General features: G+C 34.8%; 1 protein-coding gene across 15 annotated transcripts in view; it reads left to right on the top strand.

Moving 5' to 3' along the window:
• Positions 1-20,542, top strand: part of SENP7 (SUMO specific peptidase 7) — a 185,782-nt gene that overhangs the window by 79,878 nt on the left and 85,362 nt on the right. For 10 of the 15 annotated variants that reach the window (XM_055567971.1, XM_055567972.1, XM_055567975.1 and 7 more), the window contains one exon: positions 15,647-15,844. The exons of the other annotated variants lie outside the window; for them this stretch is intronic. In XM_055567971.1, the coding sequence (XP_055423946.1) occupies positions 15,647-15,844 (198 nt within the window). The remainder of the gene's footprint in view (positions 1-15,646; positions 15,845-20,542) is intronic. 15 annotated transcript variants of the gene reach the window in all.

The raw sequence follows: 20,542 nt of genomic DNA, 5'->3' as shown, positions 1-20,542 counted from the left end.
TGCATTTTCAGCTGAATTTTATTTTTTAAAAATATTTATTTATTTTATTTTGGGGCTGTGATGGGTCTTTGTTGCTGTGATGGGTCTTTGGGCTATCTCTAGTTGTGGAAAGTGGGACTACTCTTCATTGCTGTGCATGGATTTCTCATCACAGTGGCTTCTCTTGTTGTAGAGCACAGGCTCTAGACACATGGGCTCAGTAGTTGCAACTTGTGGGCTCTAGAGCCCTGGCTCAGAAGTTGTGATGCATGGGCTTAGCTGCTTCTCGGCATCTGGGATCTTCCCAGGCCAGGGATCAAACCAATGTCCTTTGCATCGCAAGATGGATTCTTAACCATTGGACTACCAGGGGAGGAGCTGAGGAGCTGAATTTTACAATCAGGTTGTCATTTTTAGGAAAACAGCCAACAATTTTGATAAAGGACATGTTGAAAATCTGCAGACCAACTTGGGGAGTATTGCCATCTTAACAAATTAAGTCTTGTGGTTCATGAATATATTTTTCCATCTATTTAGATCTTATTCAATTTCTTTCAACAATATTTTATAACTTTCAGTGTGTCTTGGACATTTATTGTTGAACTTATTCCCAAGTATTTTCTTCTTTTGATGCTCTTATGAATGGAAATGTTTTCTTAAATTTATTTTCAGATGTTTCATTACTAGTGTATAGAAATCCCATTGATTTATATATATTAGCCCAGATTTATATACTGTGACCCCGTTTGTCTTATTAGTTCTAGAAGTTTTTAGTAGATTTCTTGGGATATATATACAAGATCATGTCACTTGCAGATAAATATGACTTTACTTCTTCCTTTTCAACTGTAGGCCTTTAATTTTTTCCCCCTTGCCTGATTGTCCTAGTTAGAATATACAACGTATAATGGAAGAGTCAGACACGACTGAGCAACTGAACTGAATGGAAGTGGTGAGAGTAGAAATCTTTGCTTTGTTCCCAGTCTCAGAGGGAAATCGTTTAATATTTCACCATTAAGTATGATGTTAGCTATAGGTTTTTTTTTTTTTTTTTTTTTTTTCATAGTGATTTTTATTTTTTTTTTTTTTTTAATTTTATTTTATTTTTAAACTTTACATAACTGTATTAGATTTGCCAAATATCAAAATGAATCCGCCACAGGTACACATGTGTTCCCCATCCTGAACCCTCCTCCCTCCTCCCTCCCCATTCCATCCCTCTGGGTCGTCCCAGTGCACCAGCCCCAAGCATCCAGTATCGTGCATCGAACCTGGACTGGCAACTCATTTCATACATGATATTTACATGTTTCAATGCCATTCTCCCAAATCTTCCCACCCTCTCCCTCTCCCACAGAGTCCATAAGACTGTTCTATACATCTGTGTCTCTTTTGCTGTCTCGTACACAGGGTTATTGTTACCATCTTTCTAAATTCCATATATATGCGTTAGTATACTGTATTGGTGTTTTTCTTTCTGGCTTACTTCACTCTGTATAATAGGTTTTTTATAGATTCCCTGGTATGGTTTAAACGTCTGTATATTCCAGCAATCCATATACTGATATCCTAATACCCAATTTGATGATATTTGGAGGTGGGGCCTTTGAGGGAGTGCTTCAGATATGAGGGTAGAGCCCTCATGAATGGGATTAGTGCTCTTTTTATAAAAGAGACCTCTCAGAGTTTCCTGGTGCCCTCTACCACATGAGGACACTTTGAGGAGTCTGCAGTCTACAGCCCAGAGGAGGACTTTAACCTAAGAGCTGACCGTGTTGGCTGGCACCCTGATCTTGGACTTCCCAGCCTCCAGAACTGTGAGAAATAAATGTTTGCTATTTGTAAGCTGCTGAGTCTGTGATGTTTTGTTGTAGCTGAAATAGACTCAGACATGCCCTTTTTTGTGTTGAGGAAGTTCCTTTGTGTTCTTAATTTGTTGGAGGCTTTTTGTGATGAATGTGTGTTGATTTTGTCAAATGTTTTTCCTGCATTTATATCATATAATTTGTATCCTTTATTAATATAATATATTACATAAATTGATTTTTAGATCTTAAACCAACTTTCTATTCCTGGGATAAATCCCACTTTATCTTGATTTATGATCCCATTTATTTGTTACTGGTTTCAGTTTTCTAGGATTTATATTGAGGATATCTATGTTTGTATTCAGAAGGGAAAATAATCTGCTGTTTTCTAATGTTGTCTCTGTCTGGCCTTGGAGTGAGACTAATAATGGCATTTAAGATAAGCTGAAAAGTATTCTCTCTTACTTTGTTTTCCAGAAGAGTTTCTGAAGGATTGTGATTAATTCTTAAGTGTTTGATAAAATTCACCAGTGAAGCCATTTGGTTATTGGTGGTGAATGTGCTTGCATGCATATGTGTGTGTATCTGTGAAGCTTTCAAATTACACAGATTCAGATTTTTGCTTGTTATAAGTCTTTTGAAATTTTCTACTTTTTAAAAATAAGTCAGTTTTGGCAGCTTCTATTTTTCTAGAAATTTGTGTATTTTAAGTTATCTAATTTGTTGGCATACATTTGTTCATAGTATTCTATCACTGTTTAAAATTTCTGCAATATTGCTGGTGATGACTGTTCTTTCATTCCTAATTTTAATAATTTGGGTGTTTTTTGTTTTTTGGTTCAGTCTACCTGGATAATTGTAGATTTTCTTGATCTTTTCGAAGTACCAAGTTTTGGTCTTATCAGTTTTCTCTGCAGGTTTTCTATATATAATTTCATTTATTTCCACTATAATCTTATTTTCTTCTTGATTTGGACATAGTTTGTGCTTTTTTTATAATTTCTTAAGATATATAGTTAGGTTATTGATTTGAGAGCTGATATCTGTCTTCTTTTCTAATATAGGTGTTTAGTTTTAAATTTTATTCTGAGCACTCTATTAGGTGCACCTCATAAATTTTGGTGTTTTGTGATTTTCTTTTTTTAAGCAAAAGTATTTTCTAGTTTCTGGTATGATTAATTCACTTGCTTTGAAAGTGTGTATTGTTTAATTTCTATGTATTTTTAAATTTCAAAGATATTCTTTTATTGATATAATTGACATATAACATTATATTAGTTTCAGGTATGCAACATAATGATTCTACACTTGTATATATTGTGAGGTGATCACCACAGTAAGTGTAGTTAACATCTGTCACTCACAGTCACAATTTTTTTGTGATGACAAGTTTTAAGTTTTATATTTTAGCAGCTTTCAAATATACATTATAGTATTATTAACCATAGTCACAATGCTGTACATTACATTCTGATGACTTTTCTGTTGTTGTTAATTGAATTCCATTGTGATCTGAGAATGTTTTATATGATTTCACTTCCTGTAAATCTACTGAGGTTTGTTTGTGGCCTGGCATATGGTCTTTCTTGGAGAATGTTCCATGTGTTTGAGAAGAATGTGCATTTTGTTTCTATTTATTAGAGTGCCTCTAGATGTCTTTTAGATTGAGTTGGTTGATAGTGTTATTCAAGCCTCTGTGATTTTTTTTGTCCCATTGTTCTATCAAGACGGGAGTTTTAAATATTGAGCTATTATTGTTGAATTGTTAATTTCTCCTTTCTGTTAGTTTTTGCTTAATGAGTTTGTCGTCTTATTATATATGTATTTTATAGTCGGGCTTCCCAGGTGGCGCTAGTGGTAAAGAACCTACTTGCAAATGCAGGAGACAGGAGACATGGGTTTGATCCCTGGGTGAGGAACATCCCCTGGAGGAGGGCATGGCAACCCACTCCAGTTTTCTTGCCTGGAGAATCCCTGTGGACAGAGAAGCCTGGTGGGCTGCAGTCCTTAGGGTTGCAAAGAGTCAGACACCACTGAAGCAACTGAGCACGCATGCATGTTTATAGTCAGTGTATCCCACTGATGAATTAACCCTTTTGTCAATGAATTATTCCTCATTGTTTCTACACACACTTGATGTTATTTTTTTCTTTAAAGTTTATTTTGTCTAATACTGGTATAGCCACTCTACGTGTCTTAAGGTTGCTGTTTGCATGGTATACTTTTTCCATCATGTTACTTTGAACCTATTTATTTCTTTGAGTCCAAAGTGTGTCTCTGTTCGAGGCATACAGTTGGATCTTATCTTAGTCTTTTTCGACTACCATAACAAAATACTATAAGAGTAGGTGGCTTATAAACAAAAACATTTATTTCTCATGATTCTGGAGCCTGAGAAGCCCAGGATCATAGTACTTCCAGATTCAGTATCTGATGAAGGCTTCCTGGTTCACAGATGGACATCTTTTTGTTGTGTCCTCAAAGAGTGGAAGGAGCCTTCTCTTGACCTTTTTTTTATGAGCACTAATCCCATATATGAGGGCTTTACCCTCATACTCTTCCCAAAGTCCCCACCTCCTAATACCATCACTTTTGGGGGTTAGAATTTCAAAATATGAATTTTGAGGGGAGACATACATTCAGAGTGCTTCCTAGGTGGAGCTACTGGTAAAGAACCAGCCTGCCGATGCAGGAGACGTTAAGAGACTTGGGTTTGATCCCTGGGGCGGGAAAGTCCCCTGGAGAAGGGCATGACAACCCACTCCAGTATTCTGGCCTGGAGAATCCCATGGACAAAGGAGCCTGGTGGGCTACAGTTCATAAGGTTGCACAGAGTTTGACACAACTGAAGCGACTTAGCACACATACACACATACATTCAGAACATAGAAGATCTTGTTTTTTATTTTATTATAAGCTGCTTTCACAGTGTCTACCTTTGATTAGGTTACTTGATCTATTTACATTTCATGTGAGTCAAGATGTCAGCAAGGCTATGCTTCCTTTGAAGGCAGTAGGGAATAATCTGTTCCATGTCTCCCTCCTCTTTTCTTCAGGCATTCAGTCCTCCATATTTACACATTTTCCCTGTATGTCTTCATATTGTCTTCCTTTTGTGTATATCTGTTTCTGCCATTTTTTATAAGGACACTACTCATAAGATACAAGCATACTCTATTTTATTGTGCTTCATTTTATTGGCACTTTGCAGATACTGCATTTTTTACAAATTGATTTTATAGTAATTGTGTCCCTCCTACTGTCTCATTGGGACTTCTCCTTTGTCTTTGGATATGGGTTATCTTTTTTGGTGGGTTCCAGTGTCTCCCTGTTGATGGTTGTTCAGCAGTTGTGATTTTGATGCTCTCATAAGAAATGGTGAGAGCGTGTCTTCTACCCTGCCATCTTGAACTGATCTCTGTTTTTCACAAACTGAATGTTGCAGGCAACCCTGCATTGAGCAAATCTATTGGCACTGTGTTTCAAAAAAACATTTACTTACTTTGTGTCTCTGTCACATTTTGGTAATTCTTGCAATATTTCAGAACCTTTTCACTATTATTATATTTGTTATGGTAATCTGTGATCAGTAATTTTAAAAGTTGAAGTATAATTGACTTATAATATTGAATTAATTTTGTGTGTATAGCCAAGTGATTCAGTTGTATATGTTTTCAGATTGTATTTTATTGTAGATTATTAGAAGACATTGAATATAATTCCCTGTGCTATACAATAAATCCTTGTTGCTTATCTGTTTTATGTATGGTAGTTTGTATTTGTTAATCTCATAATCCTTATTTGTCCCTCTTTTCCTTCTTCTCCTGTTTGGTGACCATAAATTTGTTTTCTGTTTCTGTGAGTCTTTTCTATTTTGTGTATAGATTCATTTGTATCATTTTTTACATTCACATAGTACTTGTTATTCTCAGTCTGAATTGTATCACTAAGTACAGTATTTTCTATATCAATCCATGCCTTTGCAGATGGATCTTTCTTCTTTGGGACTGAGTAATATTCTATTGTATATTTGTACCACATTTTCTTTATCTATTCCTCTGTCAGTGGACATATAAGTTGCCTCCATATCTTGGCTATTGTTAAATAGTCCTTTAGTGAACATTGGGGTGCATGTATCTTTTCAAATTATGATTTTTTTTTTGATTTATGTTCAGGAGTGGCAGTGGTGTATCATACGGCAGTTCTGTTTTTGTTTTTGTATTTGTTTTAATGAATCTTCATACTGTCCTTTGGAGTGGTTGTACCAGTTTATGTTCCAACCAAAAGTTTAGGAGAGTTTCCTTTTCTCTACACGCTCTCCAGCATTTATTGTTTGTAGATTTTTTGATGATAGCCATTTTGACCAGTGTGAGATGATACCTCATTGTAGCTTTGATTTGCTTATCTGTAATAATTAGTGATGTTGACCATCTTTTCATATGCTCCTTGGCCATCTATATGTATTGTTTGGATAAATGTCTAATTTGGTCTTATACTCATTTTTTGATTGGGTTGTTTGATTTTTTTTTTTTTTTTATATAGAGCTGCATGAGCTGTTTGTATATTTTGGAGATTAATCCCTTGTCTGTCTCATCACTTGCAAATATTTTCTCCCGTTCTGTGGGTTGTCTTTTCATTCTGTTTATGATTTCCTTTGCTATGCAAAAGCTTTTAAATTTAATTAGGTCCTATTTGTTTATTTTTGTTTTTATTTCAATTACTCTAGGAGGTGAATCCAAAAAGATACTGCTGTGATTTATGTCAAAGAGTGTTTTGCCTATGTTTTCCTCTAAGAGTTTTATAGTGTCCAATCGTACATTTAGAGCTTTAGTCCATTTTGAGTTTCTTTTTGTATATGGTGTTAGAGAATGTTCTAATTTTATACTTTACATATAGCCATCCAGTTTTCCCAGCACCACTTATTGAAGAGACTGTCTTTCTCCATTGTGTATTTATTGCCTCCTTTATCATGGACTAATTGACTGTAAGTGTGTGAATTTATTTCTGGGCTTTCTGTTCTATTCCATTAATCTGTATTTCTGTTTTTGTGCCAATATCTACTCTTCTAATTACTGTAGCTTTGTGGTATAGTCTGAAGTCAGGGAGCCTGATTCCTCTAGCTCTGTTTTTCTTTCTCAAGATTGCCTTGCCTGTTTGGGGTCTTTTATGTTTCTATACAAATATAAAATATTTTTGTTCTAGTTCTGTGAAAAATGAATACTACAATGAATAAAACTGCTGTGTGCACACTCATGTACAAGTGCCTGTATGGACACATTTTTATGTCTTTTGGGTAAATACCTAGGAGATGGGTTGTTGAGTCATTGAAAGTACATTTTCAACTTTGTTAAGAAACTGCCAAATGTTTTCCAGAAGTAATTGTGTCAATTTACATTTGCACAAGCAATGCAGTAGAGTTTTACTTCCTCAATCTTCCTGTCAGGACTTGTATGGTCAGTCTCTGTCATCATCCCTTATAATATATGTGTGGTGATATCTCTTTTTTTTAAGAGCTATGTTAAAAAATTTATTTATTTATTTGTTCTTTTTGGCTCTACTGAGTCTTGGTTGCAGCATGTGGGCTATTTGTGTGGGTTCAGTGGTTGCAGCACATAGGCCTAGTTGCTGCATGTGGGGTCTGGTTCCCTGATCAGAGATCAAACCCATGCCCACTGCATTTGAGTGCAGAATCTTAGCCACTGGATCACTAGGAAAGTCCCATGTGGTGATATCTAATTGTGGTAATAATTACATTTTGTTGATGAATGATATTGAGCATCTTTTCATGTGTCTATTGTTATTTTGTATATTTTCTAAAGTATCTGTTGAAATATTTTGCTCCCTTTCCCATTTTTTGAAAAGACAAACTGTTTTTAAAAGACCAGAAAGATGAGATTAATGATACTGAGCCATACATATTGGCTATTCATGTGTCTTTTCTGTGATGTGTTCATTTATTTTGTCCTGGAGGAGGAAGGACACAAACCTCTACCCCGCAGTGGTTTTCTGACTGGGGCCATAATTGGACAGACAAAATACAGATAAATAAAAGAAAAACAAACAGAATCTATTCAACACATGCAGTGTGCATATACATGGGAGGAATTCTATAAGAAGTAACTCAAAGGAGGAGTTACAGCTTAGGCTTATATAGTGTATTAACGAAGGACAATAAATTTCTAGAGAAGTGATAAGACAGAGGAAAAAGATTTGCTATTCCAAGGATGGCGAACTGTGAAACAGAACGTATATGGGGGAAACTAATAGGAGATAATGTTTGATTAGTAAGGCTTGTTATGTGAATTATATTCCTGGGCTGATAAAGAGTCTCTGGTGATAAATAGTCTAAACCTGCTTTTAGGCAAGCAATGAGTGGACAGGGAGCCTTTTTGGCATCTACTCTCAGTTGCTTTCAGTTCAAAATAATCTTTGTGCCAAAGAGGCATGTTTTGTGGTAGCATATTTTTATTTCCTGCACCTCCCTTTTTTTTTTGAAGGACAAGAAATACTAAAATTAAATTATGAAAAAATAAACTAAAACATTGCATTCATTCCAGCTGTCAGTTTCTAGAATCTAAAAATAGGACACCATGTTTTGAGGAGTGATTATTTTTTTTTCTGAGTTTTGAATTTAGCCAAGTTATATCACTTATATTTATGCATTCATTGAAAAACTGCTTTTGTTGAAAATTTAAATCGAACAAAATTTGAAAAATAATTTTTTTTCTGTTGTGGTTTTGCTGAGTTTTTTTTTTCATAATTACAAATTTTTACATGTATGATAAGTACTACAGAAGAAATGTGATATAATTTTTATTTTCTGGGAGTGATAATTTTTAAACTTTGAGTACATCAATCAGCAACTATTTTCCCGTGTAAATTAAATGAATAGTAGAGTAATAATTCATAGCTTAGAAGGGGACATTTTGTAAATAGACTGTTGGATGATTCTAAAAAGCTTAGGTGAGAACTTCCCTGATGGTCCAATTGGCTAAGATTCTGCTTTCCCAATGCAGAGGGCCCTGGTTGGAGTCCCAGTCAGGGAATTAGATCCCATTTGCTGCAACCAAGAGTTTGCATGCTGCAGTGAAGATTGAAGATTCTACATGCTGCAGCTAGGACCTATTGTAGACAAGTAAATGAATCATAGTAAAAAAGAAAAGCTTAGATGAGACTTCCCTGGTAGTCCAGAGGTTAACACTCCTTGCTTCCACTGCAAGGGGCACCAGTTTGATCCCTGGTCAGGAAACTAAGATCCCACTAAGATCCCTTGAGGTGTGGCCACAAAAAAAAAAAAAAAAAGAAAAAAGAAAAAACCTTATGCATGTATTTTAGCAGGGATGGTATATATATCATCAATAGAATGTTGGATTAGGTGGAGATCTTCATTTAGCTGTCCTCTACTCTTTATTTTTACTGTGAAATATAATGCATCTACCAAAAAATGGATAAAGGGTAAACTGTTTAATAAATTATTCATTATAATTTAATATGTTTTTATATAACCACTATTCAGGTATAAAATAGAAAATTAGCCCAGAAATTCCATGTACCTTTGTAGTTACAACTCCCTTTCCTCTCCTTTAAAACTAACCTGTCTCCTAATCTTACTTTTTTGGGATAGTATTGCCACCTAAGTGTCTCCCCCTAAATAATAAGTTTAGGTTTTGAATGTTTTTCTTTATTCTGAATTTAAGTTTCTATTTGAATATCCGTAGAAATAATAGGGCTAGGTGGAATTGTAAATTGATACAGCCACAGTGGAGAACAGTATGGAGATTCTTTAACAAACTAGGAATAAACCTACCATATGATCCAGCAATCCCACTACTGGGCATATACCCTGAGAAAACCACAATTCTAAAAGACACATACATCCCAGTGTTCATTGTAGCACTGTTTACAATAGCCAGGACATGGACACAACCTAGCTGTCCCTCAACAGGTGAATGATAAAGAAGTTGTGGTACATATATACAATGGAATATTACTTGGCCATAAAAAGGAACAAATTTGAGTCAGTTGTAGCAAGGTGAATGAACCTAGAGCCTGTTATACAGAGTGAAGTAAGTCAGAAAGAGAAAAACAAATATTGTCTATTAATACACATATATGGAATCTAGAAAAAATAGTACTGATGAACCTGTTTACAGAGAAGAAATGGAGATGCAAATGTAGAGAATGGTTTGGTTGAAACAGCAGGGGAAGGAGAAGGTTAGACAAATTGAGAAAGTAGCATTGACATATATAAACTATCATGTATAAAACAGGTAACTAGTGGGAAACTGCTATATAACACAGGGAGCCCAGCCTGGCACTCTGTGATGACCTAGAGGGGTGAAATGAGATGGGAGGGAGGCTCAGGAGGGAAGGGAAATGTATATAATTATGACTGATTCACATTGATGTATGTCAGAGATCACTACAGCATTGTAAAGCAATTATCCTCCAATAAAACATAAATAAAAATGAGATCCTAAAAAAATGTTCTGAATCAATAATATGAGAGTTGATTCCTATGTGGTCTCTAGATACTTAACTAAATAGAGTAACAAACCCTGGCTAATAGTGTGAGGTATATTTATTTGGATTATTCTTTTCAAACTGGAATGTGTTTTATAGATGATTTTTATATTCTTAAATAAATATTAAAGGGATTTTTAAAAAGAATGCTAGGGCATTTAAATATAGAAGTTTTAAAAATTTACCTTTAATTAGAATATTATTAGTCAGATTTACAATAAAGCAAATTTATGAACGTGAAATAAGTATTTTCACAGAGAACCCAAATTGTCTTTTTCACTTAGAACCAATAATTAGAATTACCAGTAAAATCATCAATGGTAATTCTTTTTTTTTTTAACTTTTTGTGTTGGAGTATAGCCAGTTAGTAATGTTGCGGTAGTTTCAGGTGAACATTGAAGGGACTCAGCCATGCATAACATGTACCAATCGTGATTCGTACTTGATTTGGGTGAATAGAAAAATGACATTTTCCAACATTGGAGATTTTCATATTTAACAATTTTTAAATTACCGTTAGGATATTTTTTCAAATAATTTAGCAGATTACTAATAGTCAGTTTTCTAATCAGACTGAAAAGTAGAACTTATATATCCTTAGGATTTTACAAGTGTTTTCATTTGATCATTTAGAATTTTAAGTTATACAGTTGTAAAACCTTATAAAAGAGTAATCCTGAATGTAAAAAATAGTTTCTTTTCACTAATTAATAGTTTTTGACTAGGTAAACATGTTTACTGTTCTTTACAGAATAAATTGGTTGATATTTCTCTACATAAATAGTGTTTGCTTAGCATAAAAAATAGAAATAAAGACAAATAGAAAGCAGGAAAAAACACAGCCAGCCACCCTTAAAATTTAAAGTAGAAGATTTTAAGAGACCAATAAGTAACATTCTATTAAGCGGTTTTATCATGGTATATACTTAACCATTCTGCTATTGCTGGGATTTTAAAGTTGCTTATATTTTTTTGCTGTTATAAATAATACTGTGATGAACATCTTCATGCATCATTTTTCCCCATACGTTTTGTATTTTTTTGGTACAGGATTCCAGGTGTGGAATTATTTTGTTAAGAATAACAAACATGCAAAATATTGTTAACATTTTCCCACATTTATGCTTTCTCAGTCTTTCATTCATATATTTAAGTGCATATCACTTATGCACATTCACATACACATTTTTTTTTCCAGAACTATTTGAGAATAAGTCACAGACATCAGGCACTTTACCTCTGAATACTTTAGCCTGTACTTCTTAAAAACAAGGAATTCTTTTACATGATAACCACAATACATCATGAAGAAAATTTATACTAATTTCTTTTTTAATATCACTTTTGGCTTTTAATTACAATAAAAATATTTAATTTATTTATTTGGCTATGTCAAGTCTTAGTTGTGGCACACCTGGTCTTCACTGCATCATGTGGGATCTTTGGTTATAGTGCACAGGCTCTCCAGTTGCCGCACACGGGCTCAGGAGTTGCTCTGTGCGGCCTTCAGTAGTTATGGCACACAGAAACCTGACTAGGGCGACATGTGGGCTTATTTGCTCCATGGCATGTGGGACCTTAGTTCTCTGACCAGGGATCCAACCCGCATCCCCTGCACTGCATGGTGGACTCTTAATCTCTGGACCACCAGAGAAATCCCTATAATAATTTCATATTATCATCTCATGTAAAATCTAGAATCAGAATTCTCTAAATGTCTCCAAGATGTCTTTTTTTTTTTTTAATCTAGGATCAAATTGAGGTTCATGCATTATATTTTTTGCTTTTTATGTCTCGTTAGTCTCTTAATCTTAGAATAATCCCACCATCTCTTCACCCTCTTAAACCATGACACTGACTTTTTTGAAGAGCTCAGGCCAGTTGTCTAGTAGGATGTCTTATATACTAGATTTTAAAAATTTGTCTAGGTTTGGCCTTATGATTAGGTCCATGTTACATTTTTGGCAAGAATGCTTCATAGTTGATGTCGTTTGCTTATTGTGTCATATCAGAGGATACATAATATCTCCTTGTCCCACTGTTGGTAGCCTTATCTTTGATCACTTGGTTAAGGTGCTAGCTGCCAGATGTTTAGTTACAAAGATGCCTTTTTCCTTCATAATTAATAATTGTTTGTGAACCTCATTATCTGTTTGCATTGTGCTGACATCAAGGTGGCTGAGCACTAATGGGAAAAAAATGACAAAACAGAGTATGTTTGTGGCATTATAAATTCATAATTATTAATCTTACTGGATTTCTCAATCCCAAGATAATCCTACTGTGTTTTGCTAGTTGTCTTGTGTTCCCCCTCTACACAATGAAGATTTGAAGCCTTTTCTCTCCTCAACCCTGTATTCCTTTACCTTTCATATCACTCTGAAAAAATGATCTTGGTTTCTGGAAGAAGGCCATCATAAATCAGCACAGTGGAGCAGTTAAGAGTGCTGTCAACAGAGTTGAGAGTGTATGGCTCTGGATCCCACTCTCACTATTCAACCCATTTTACTGTGGGCCAAGTTAATTAATCATTCTGTCTTGGTCTTCTCAAGTTACAGAAAAATAGTTACCTTTGTACCTCATGGAGTTGTTGGTGTTCAGTTGCTCAGTCGTGTCTGACTCTTTGTGACCCCATGGACTGCACGCCAGGCTTCCCTGTCCTTCACCATCTCCTGGAGCTTGGTCAAACTCATGTCCATTGAGTTGGTGGTGCCATCCAACCATCTCATCCTCTGTCATCCCCTTCTCCTCCTGCCTTCAGTCTTTCCCAGCATCAGGGTCATTTCTAATGAGTTGGCTCTTTACATCAGGTGGCCAAAGTACTGGAGCTCAGGCCAAAGAACTGAGCTTCAGCATCAGTCTTTCCAATGAATATTCAGGATTGATTTCCTTTAGGATTGACTGGTTTGATCTCTTTGCAATCCAAGATACTGTCAAGAGTCTTCTCCAACACCACAATTCAAAAGCATTAATTCTTTGGCACTCAGACTTCTTTATGGTCCAACTCTCACATCCATACATGACTACTGGAAAAACCATAGCTTTGACCTCATGGATTAGTTGTGAGGATTAAATGAAGTAAAGCATTGTAAAGGGCTTAGCATAGTTTCTGGTATATGGTGCATGTTCAATAAATACTAGCTCTTTTTATGCCACTTCTTAAGAAACTTAATTATAATGTTAATTATTCTGTCTCCTGTATCATCAACCTCTCCTACTTTGTTGAACTCTTTCCCGTAAGCACTTAAACTTACACAAATATTTTCTATCTTAAGCTAAGTAACCAATAATTAACTCAGAAGACCTATCTTGAATCTTACATTTATCCTCAGTCTTTGTCCTATATCAGAGAAGGCAATGGCACCCCACTCCAGTACTCTTGCCTGGAAAATACCATGGACGGATGAGCCTGGTGGGCTGCAGTCCATGGGGTCGCAAAGAGTCGGACAGGACTGGGTGACTTCACTTTCACTTTTCACATTCATGCATTGGAGAAGGAAATGGCAGCCTACTCCAGTGTTCTTGCCTGGAGAATCCCAGGGACGGGGGAGCCTGGTAGGCTGCTGTCTATGGGGTTGCACAGAGTCGGACACGACTGAAGCGACTTAGCAGCAGCAGCAGCTTGTCCTGTATCCCCCTTTCATAGCTCTGTGTCAGCTGCCTACATTTGCTGTATCCATGTCCCTTTTCTTCTTTCCTGTTTCTGCTCCCACCATTCCATTAAATTATCCCTAAGTCACCATCACCTCTCTAAATTCATTATTTTTTCTCTTCATGTTTTCTTTATTCTTCACAAAAGATCAAAGTCATCTTTTAAAAAATACAGCTATGATATCATCATTCTTTTATTAAAACTAGGGGATTGGTACTGTTGTTGACATTAAAGTTTCAAATCCTCAATATAATCCACACAGTTCTGCCTAACTGCCCATCTTTATACAAATTTCCTCTTCATTCTTGAGCCAGGTAAGTCCTTTAATTTTCTTGAACAAACTTTCCTCATGTCTGAGCATTTACATTTTATCCTCCTTTTTGAACCACTCTTCATTTTCCACTTGTTTCCTTTGGATAGTTTCAACTTCAGTAAAAGTCATATTCTTAGTAAAACTTCCCTTATCTGGTTCAGCAGAAATGCAGCATCTGTACTTTTTGTTCATATTGTTCATTACAGTTGTAATTAAATAGCTAATTGGATAATTCTTCCTTGAAATGTAACCTCCACAAAGGCAGGAACTGTAATTGTTTTGTTTGTTGCCAGTTGTTTTGCTAGAAGGTATTTGGTAAGTATTTGTTGGATGAAGAATGAATTTTTATTCATTCATAGCAATGTCTCTCATCTTTTTATTGTTTAATGATAATCCTAAAATCTATAAGTGCTTTCTGTAGTGGCTCCTTGGAAGAAGAAGCAGCTCCCGCTTCTTCTACTAGATGATCTGAAGATACAGCCCCAAGGGGCGGGTGCAAACAAGTCATTTCTTTGACATCTGTTTTATCTTAAACATACACAAACACTGCTTTCTGTTTCTTAATATTCTTACTTTTATTAAACAAAAAGGGTCTAAAACTGATAATAGGGAGTAGAATAGACACTCTTCTAATTAAACATTTTCAATTCTTCCCACAATTCCTCATTTGACATTGTTTTACATCAACTTGGTAGCCTGTTCACAGTACTGTGTTTCATGGTTCAAGAACTGAACACAGTTCTCCAAGTATTATTGGTACAAAGATATGTTAAATGAGTAATGGGCAAAATGTAATGAGGCAAAAAGCTGACAGTGCTTGGATTTATCAGTTTTACTTTTGAAATTGGTATACATACAGTGTTTTAAGTTGACCTATTTTTAGAAATAAGGTAAACCTAAATGTATCTTAAGACTATATAGAGTTAAGACTGTAGATGATGTACTGTTATCTTTAGGTTTAATTATGTTTTCCAAATCAACAAATACTAAACTAAGAACACATTTGTAATGCAGGAAGTGGTTGCCTTTGTGAGGTGATGTGCAAATGAATATTGTTCCACTGATAGTGTGGGTAAGCACAGATTAGTTACCAGGAATCCCAACAGCTGTGCATGTGTGTGACCACAGTTGTAGTATTTCAGACAGAATTCTGAAGACAATCCCACTTTAAGTGAACTGTGCTTTAGTTTTTCATGTATATTTGAGAATGGTTAGGCAGATTTTTTTAGTTATGGTATTTACTACTCTGGTTAATTGCTTGAAGAACTGAATTAGAATTCCTGAAGGTTTTCATTTGTTATAATTTGTGATGAATACATGTATTATATAATATTTAGTACTGTATGTATTAATTATTTATGTGTGTAACAGGCAACTCAAAGTTATGTTGACGAATGTCCTATGGACGGATTTAGGACGAAAATTCAGAAAGACCCTACCTAGAAACGATGCTAATTTATGTGATGCCAACAAGGTGCAATCTGACTCATTGCCTTCGACATCTGTTGACAGCCTAGAGACATGTCAAAAATTAGAACCTCTTCACCAAAGCCTTAATTTATCTGAAAGGTATGTTGTTCAGTATTGATTTTGTTCAGCTTACTGCACTGGAAGTACTTTAAATCCAATGATCTTAAAAATAAGATTGTTGGAAATGATCTTTAAGAAAATCGGCATATACACGTGTGACTCCCTCAAATCTTAAAGCTGACAATCTTAATTTAAAAAGTTAATGACTCTACATTTTGTTAAATCAATTGGGTTAGAATTATTTTTAAAAACAAATAATATTCTTAGTACATTTAACTTAATAATTTGATTCACATATACATATTTTTAGAGATTCACATATATAAAATGAAGAACTAGATATAGACAGGTAGAGAAGGACCTAGATTTTGTTAGGTAAGGGCCTAAATATTATCTCAAAGGTATGTTAAAGATGAAAAGAAAAAAAAAATATGTCTGTCTATCTATGGATCTTTTAAATTTTCTGCTTCTTTAACATTTGTTGGTGTTCAGTTGCTTAGTTGCATCTGACTCTTTGTGACTCCCTGGACTGCAGCATGCCAAGCATCTTTAACATAACTTTCAAATATTATTTAGTCTAGGTCCTTACCACTTTTTACTTTGTGAGCTTTCTTGTATTTTACATGCATTTAAAAAACAGGAGATGATTTTGAATTATTTTTAATTCATAAATATGCAGTTTAATTTTGAAAGCTAACAAGACCTGTTTTGTTCTATATTTTTTTTAAAAAAATTGTATGTGAAGTTTGGGACTAAAAATTAGAAATTAGCTCTGAGAATTTGTGACCTATAACATAATGTTTTTAATGTATTTCCATTTACAGTTTTAACCCTTAAGTGAATTATTTTTTTAGGGGAAGTATTTAGTTTCAATTAGAATAGCCTGCCATTAGCTAGATGGTGCTTTGATTATTTGGTCTGTAACCTTAATGGCAATTTTTTTTAGCAATATTTTTAATATTTATTTTTTATCCATTTATTTGGCTGTACTGGGTCTTAGTTATGGCATGTGGGATCTAGTTCCCTGATCAAGAATTTAATCAGGCCCCTTGCACTGGGAGCGCAGTCTTAGCCACTGGAACACCAAGGAAGTCCCTGGATAACAATTTATAAGTGCTTTAAGCCAAGATCCAGCTGAAACTTGGTGACTTTCATCACAATTACTTTAAAAACTAAAGTAGAACTCTGTCACAACATTTGAACATAGTGTTGTGTGGTACTTTTTTTTTTTTAAAGGACACTTCTTTTAAAAAATGCAAAAACATAAAAAGCTATATAACAAGAATTCCCGTACTATATCATACCTGATGTAAATTAAATTTTCTAAAGCACCCAAAATCTTAGACACTTAGCTTTAGTAATTTATGAAGAAGCAATTTACTCTCATTGTCCTGAAGTACAGCGGTTTTCTTCCTTACTACAGGTGAGCTATTCCTTTACTGTGCTGATAGATCTAAATAAAGGGGGCTACTTAAAGGGATGGCCCTTCCAATCCCTTTGGTTCTTTTGAGAAGAAGCTCCACCTCTCCTCCAGATGACATCCATCCCCTCATCCCATGTCTGATCTTTTTGAATTAGAACAGTGTGATGAGAACAGTGTAATGTTTCATCCCCCAGAATAGTTTTTCTTACCAGAAATTGTTAGCAGCTAGATTATGTGTTCAGGAAACTTAAATATAATGTGAAATAGAGTCCCAATAAGATTCTAATCCATTTTTTTACTGTGTATGTGTGTTTCTGTTCCCTTACTCAGATGAGCTGCCAGTTAGTCCAGACCTTCCCCTCAGCTCCAGGTGTCTTAGGTTTAGCTTGTTTCAAAGTGAGTGAATCATCTTTGTTTTCAGACTTGTTCCTTTTTTCCTATCTTCTCCCTGTCTGAATATATGACTCCTTTTCACACTTAGTTCTTTGCATTAGAACTTAGAAATTGTCCTGGCTCCTGTTTTTCCCTTACTCTTTGTATCTAATCATTTATCAAGTCTAGTTATTTTTGCCTCCTAAATCTGTCTTCAAATGATCTTTTCTTCCTCTTTCTCACCACTGCCCCAGTTCAAACCCTGATAACTTTGTGCCTTTATTACTCTGATTGTAATTTTATTGGGCTTCCTGTGCATAGTCTTTTTTTTCGTCTTCATTATTTCACCGTATTGTTGCTGAAGTATGAAGATGTTATGTGTCACTCTGCTATTTAACATCTTTCTGTGGCACCAGATAATCTTTAGGTTAAAGTTCAAACTCTTTACCTTGGCATTACAACATCCATAATGATTGCACCTTGATTGTCTCTAGCCTTGTGTCTGTCTACTCTTCCACATTGAGTACTGTGCTTTAGAATTAAGGAACTGCTGGTAGCTCACTGAATGTAAAATGTTGTTTTATACCTCTGAGCTTTTTGTTCTCTTATCTTAGGAAAAATTTCCTTTTCCCATTTATTGACTGATATTGGTCTTTAACACTGAACTCATTTCCATCTTCTTGGGAAGCCTTCTTGAATTCCAGCTGCCACATTTGCCTTTGATCCCTTTGGGAAAGCTGCCTTTTCCGTATCATAGCACCCATAACATTTAATGTGATTTCTCTGCCTCCCTTACTATAAGCTTCATAAGGGTAGAGACTACGTTTTATTATTTTTTCCTTGCACAGTACTGGGCACGTACTGAATTCTCAATAAACGTTTGCTGAGATTACTTAAGCAGTTCCAGTCTCTTTGATTGAAATGTCTTTTCCTCCACCCAAACCAATGATCTGCTCTGTAATTTTGGTCTCAGACAGGAAAAGAGGTATTATAAGCTTCAAATAAGAAAATTGGAGAGCTGTTTAGGGTATAGGTTTGGATAGATGTTTTCTGTGTGGAACTTGCTATCTAGAATAGGAAACTTAGACTTTCTTCAGACTTTGCTTAACTTTGACCTGATACTGTTTGTCTTATTTTCATTTTACTTGGCTAAGATGTCATTATTTCAGAAAGATGAAAGGAAGAAAAACTTAAGTTTGGTTCTTAATTTTAGCTTAAAATTTAACTACTGAGTAAACCAAAATTACTAATTCATTCCCAGCAATGGCTTCTTCTTCTTTTTTTTTTTTTTTACTTTTTAAAAGTTTTGTCTACTTATTTTTAAGTAATTTTAAAATTTTATATTGGCATATAGTTGATTTACAACGTTGTAATAGTTTCAGGTGTACAGAAAAGCACATTCTGGGATCTAAAGGTAGTGATCTAAGTATGTTGCCCTTTAATGAAGACAGTTTAGCCTTTTAATTTCTGGATAAAGTTAAGAAGAAAAACAGAAAATATGTGATCCCAATCAGTCTTATTAAATAATGAAGGAACGAATCAAGAGTTTTAGAAATGTCAAGCTAGCAGTATGTGGGATACACACATATCTTTAAAATAAATAAACCATATTTTAGTTTAGGTTTTATCTCCATATGTGGGTCATATCTGTTTTCCTGGGAGAATATTTCCAGATCTTTATAAGCCTTGGTCAGTAGGCAAGAAAGAACCTAGTGGGAGATACGTGCAAAACTTTTGAGAAGGTAAACCGTCTTTATCTTGTCTTCATTGATTAACACCAGAGATTATTAGAGAAATACTGGGACAGTGTACAATATTCTGTTAAAAAAAGTTAACTCCTGGTTCTTGGGATTTCCCTAAATGGTGTAATTATATTTATCCGTGTTTTTCTTAAGTTTATATATGTTTGGAGTTTTAAAAAATTACATATTCCAGATATTGTGATGGTATGACTTTTTGGACACCCTGGTATTCCTGTAACCTTAAGACTTATTTAAGCCAGCAATGGTTTAGTTGAGTGATACTTTATTCACTTACAATATTGCTTAGTAAAAGAAAAGGGTAAATTTAGAAAATTTGTATATTATTTTAAGAAGGTAATTGAAAAATTAAAAAAAAATTTATGTAGCTTAAACTGATTTAGAAAGTAATATTTTGAATGATACCATCTGGGATAAGAATAGATTTATAGAAACCCTATTAAATGCCACAGCACAATTTTAGCAAAATGTTCATCTAAATTGCAGCAAAATAAAAACTAAACTAGTATTGTTATTTTTTTACTTGTTATTTATAGCTTTAATGCCAGATGCAATTATGTTATCTATCAACAAGGGTTCCATTTCTTTAAAAATTTGCTCTTAACATCAAGGATATCTTAATAGCTCCTATCAGATTTTCAAAGTTTTCTCCCTTTTTTTATTTCAGTCTTATATTTACCTTGCTATTTATCTGTGGGGTGGAACTCACAATTTGTAATTGAAACAGTTAAGGACCAGAATGTGTATAGAGACACGTTCAAGAAATGATATTATTTCTCAGACCAGTATACTTTCTGCTTCATTTCACTGTTACAAAATTTGGTTCTTTGGTTTAGCGTATTATGTTTTGAAATGTGCTTCCAACATGGCTTTCCTGGTGGCTCGAACGGTAAAGAATCTGCCTGCAATGTAGGAGACCTAAGTTCAATCCCTGGGTCAGGACAATCACCTGGAGAAGGGAATGACTACCCACTCCAGTATTCTTGCCTGGAGAATTCCATGGACCGAGGAGCCTGGCAGGCTACTGTCCATAGGGTTACAAAGAGTCGGACACAACTGAGTGACTTAAAACTTTCACTTTCATAATATTAGTAAGTAAAATTAAATCTGTTTTACTTACTGATACTGTTTGCATAATTGAGAAAAAAATTGGACGGACTGTGTGAAATGGCAACTTTCAGT

Source organism: Bubalus kerabau, chromosome 2 (genome assembly GCF_029407905.1).
Source record: "Bubalus kerabau isolate K-KA32 ecotype Philippines breed swamp buffalo chromosome 2, PCC_UOA_SB_1v2, whole genome shotgun sequence".
Classification (NCBI taxonomy): domain Eukaryota; kingdom Metazoa; phylum Chordata; class Mammalia; order Artiodactyla; family Bovidae; genus Bubalus; species Bubalus kerabau.
The sequence above is the reverse complement of the archived record's forward strand: the minus strand, read 5'-3'. Positions and strand labels throughout refer to the sequence as shown.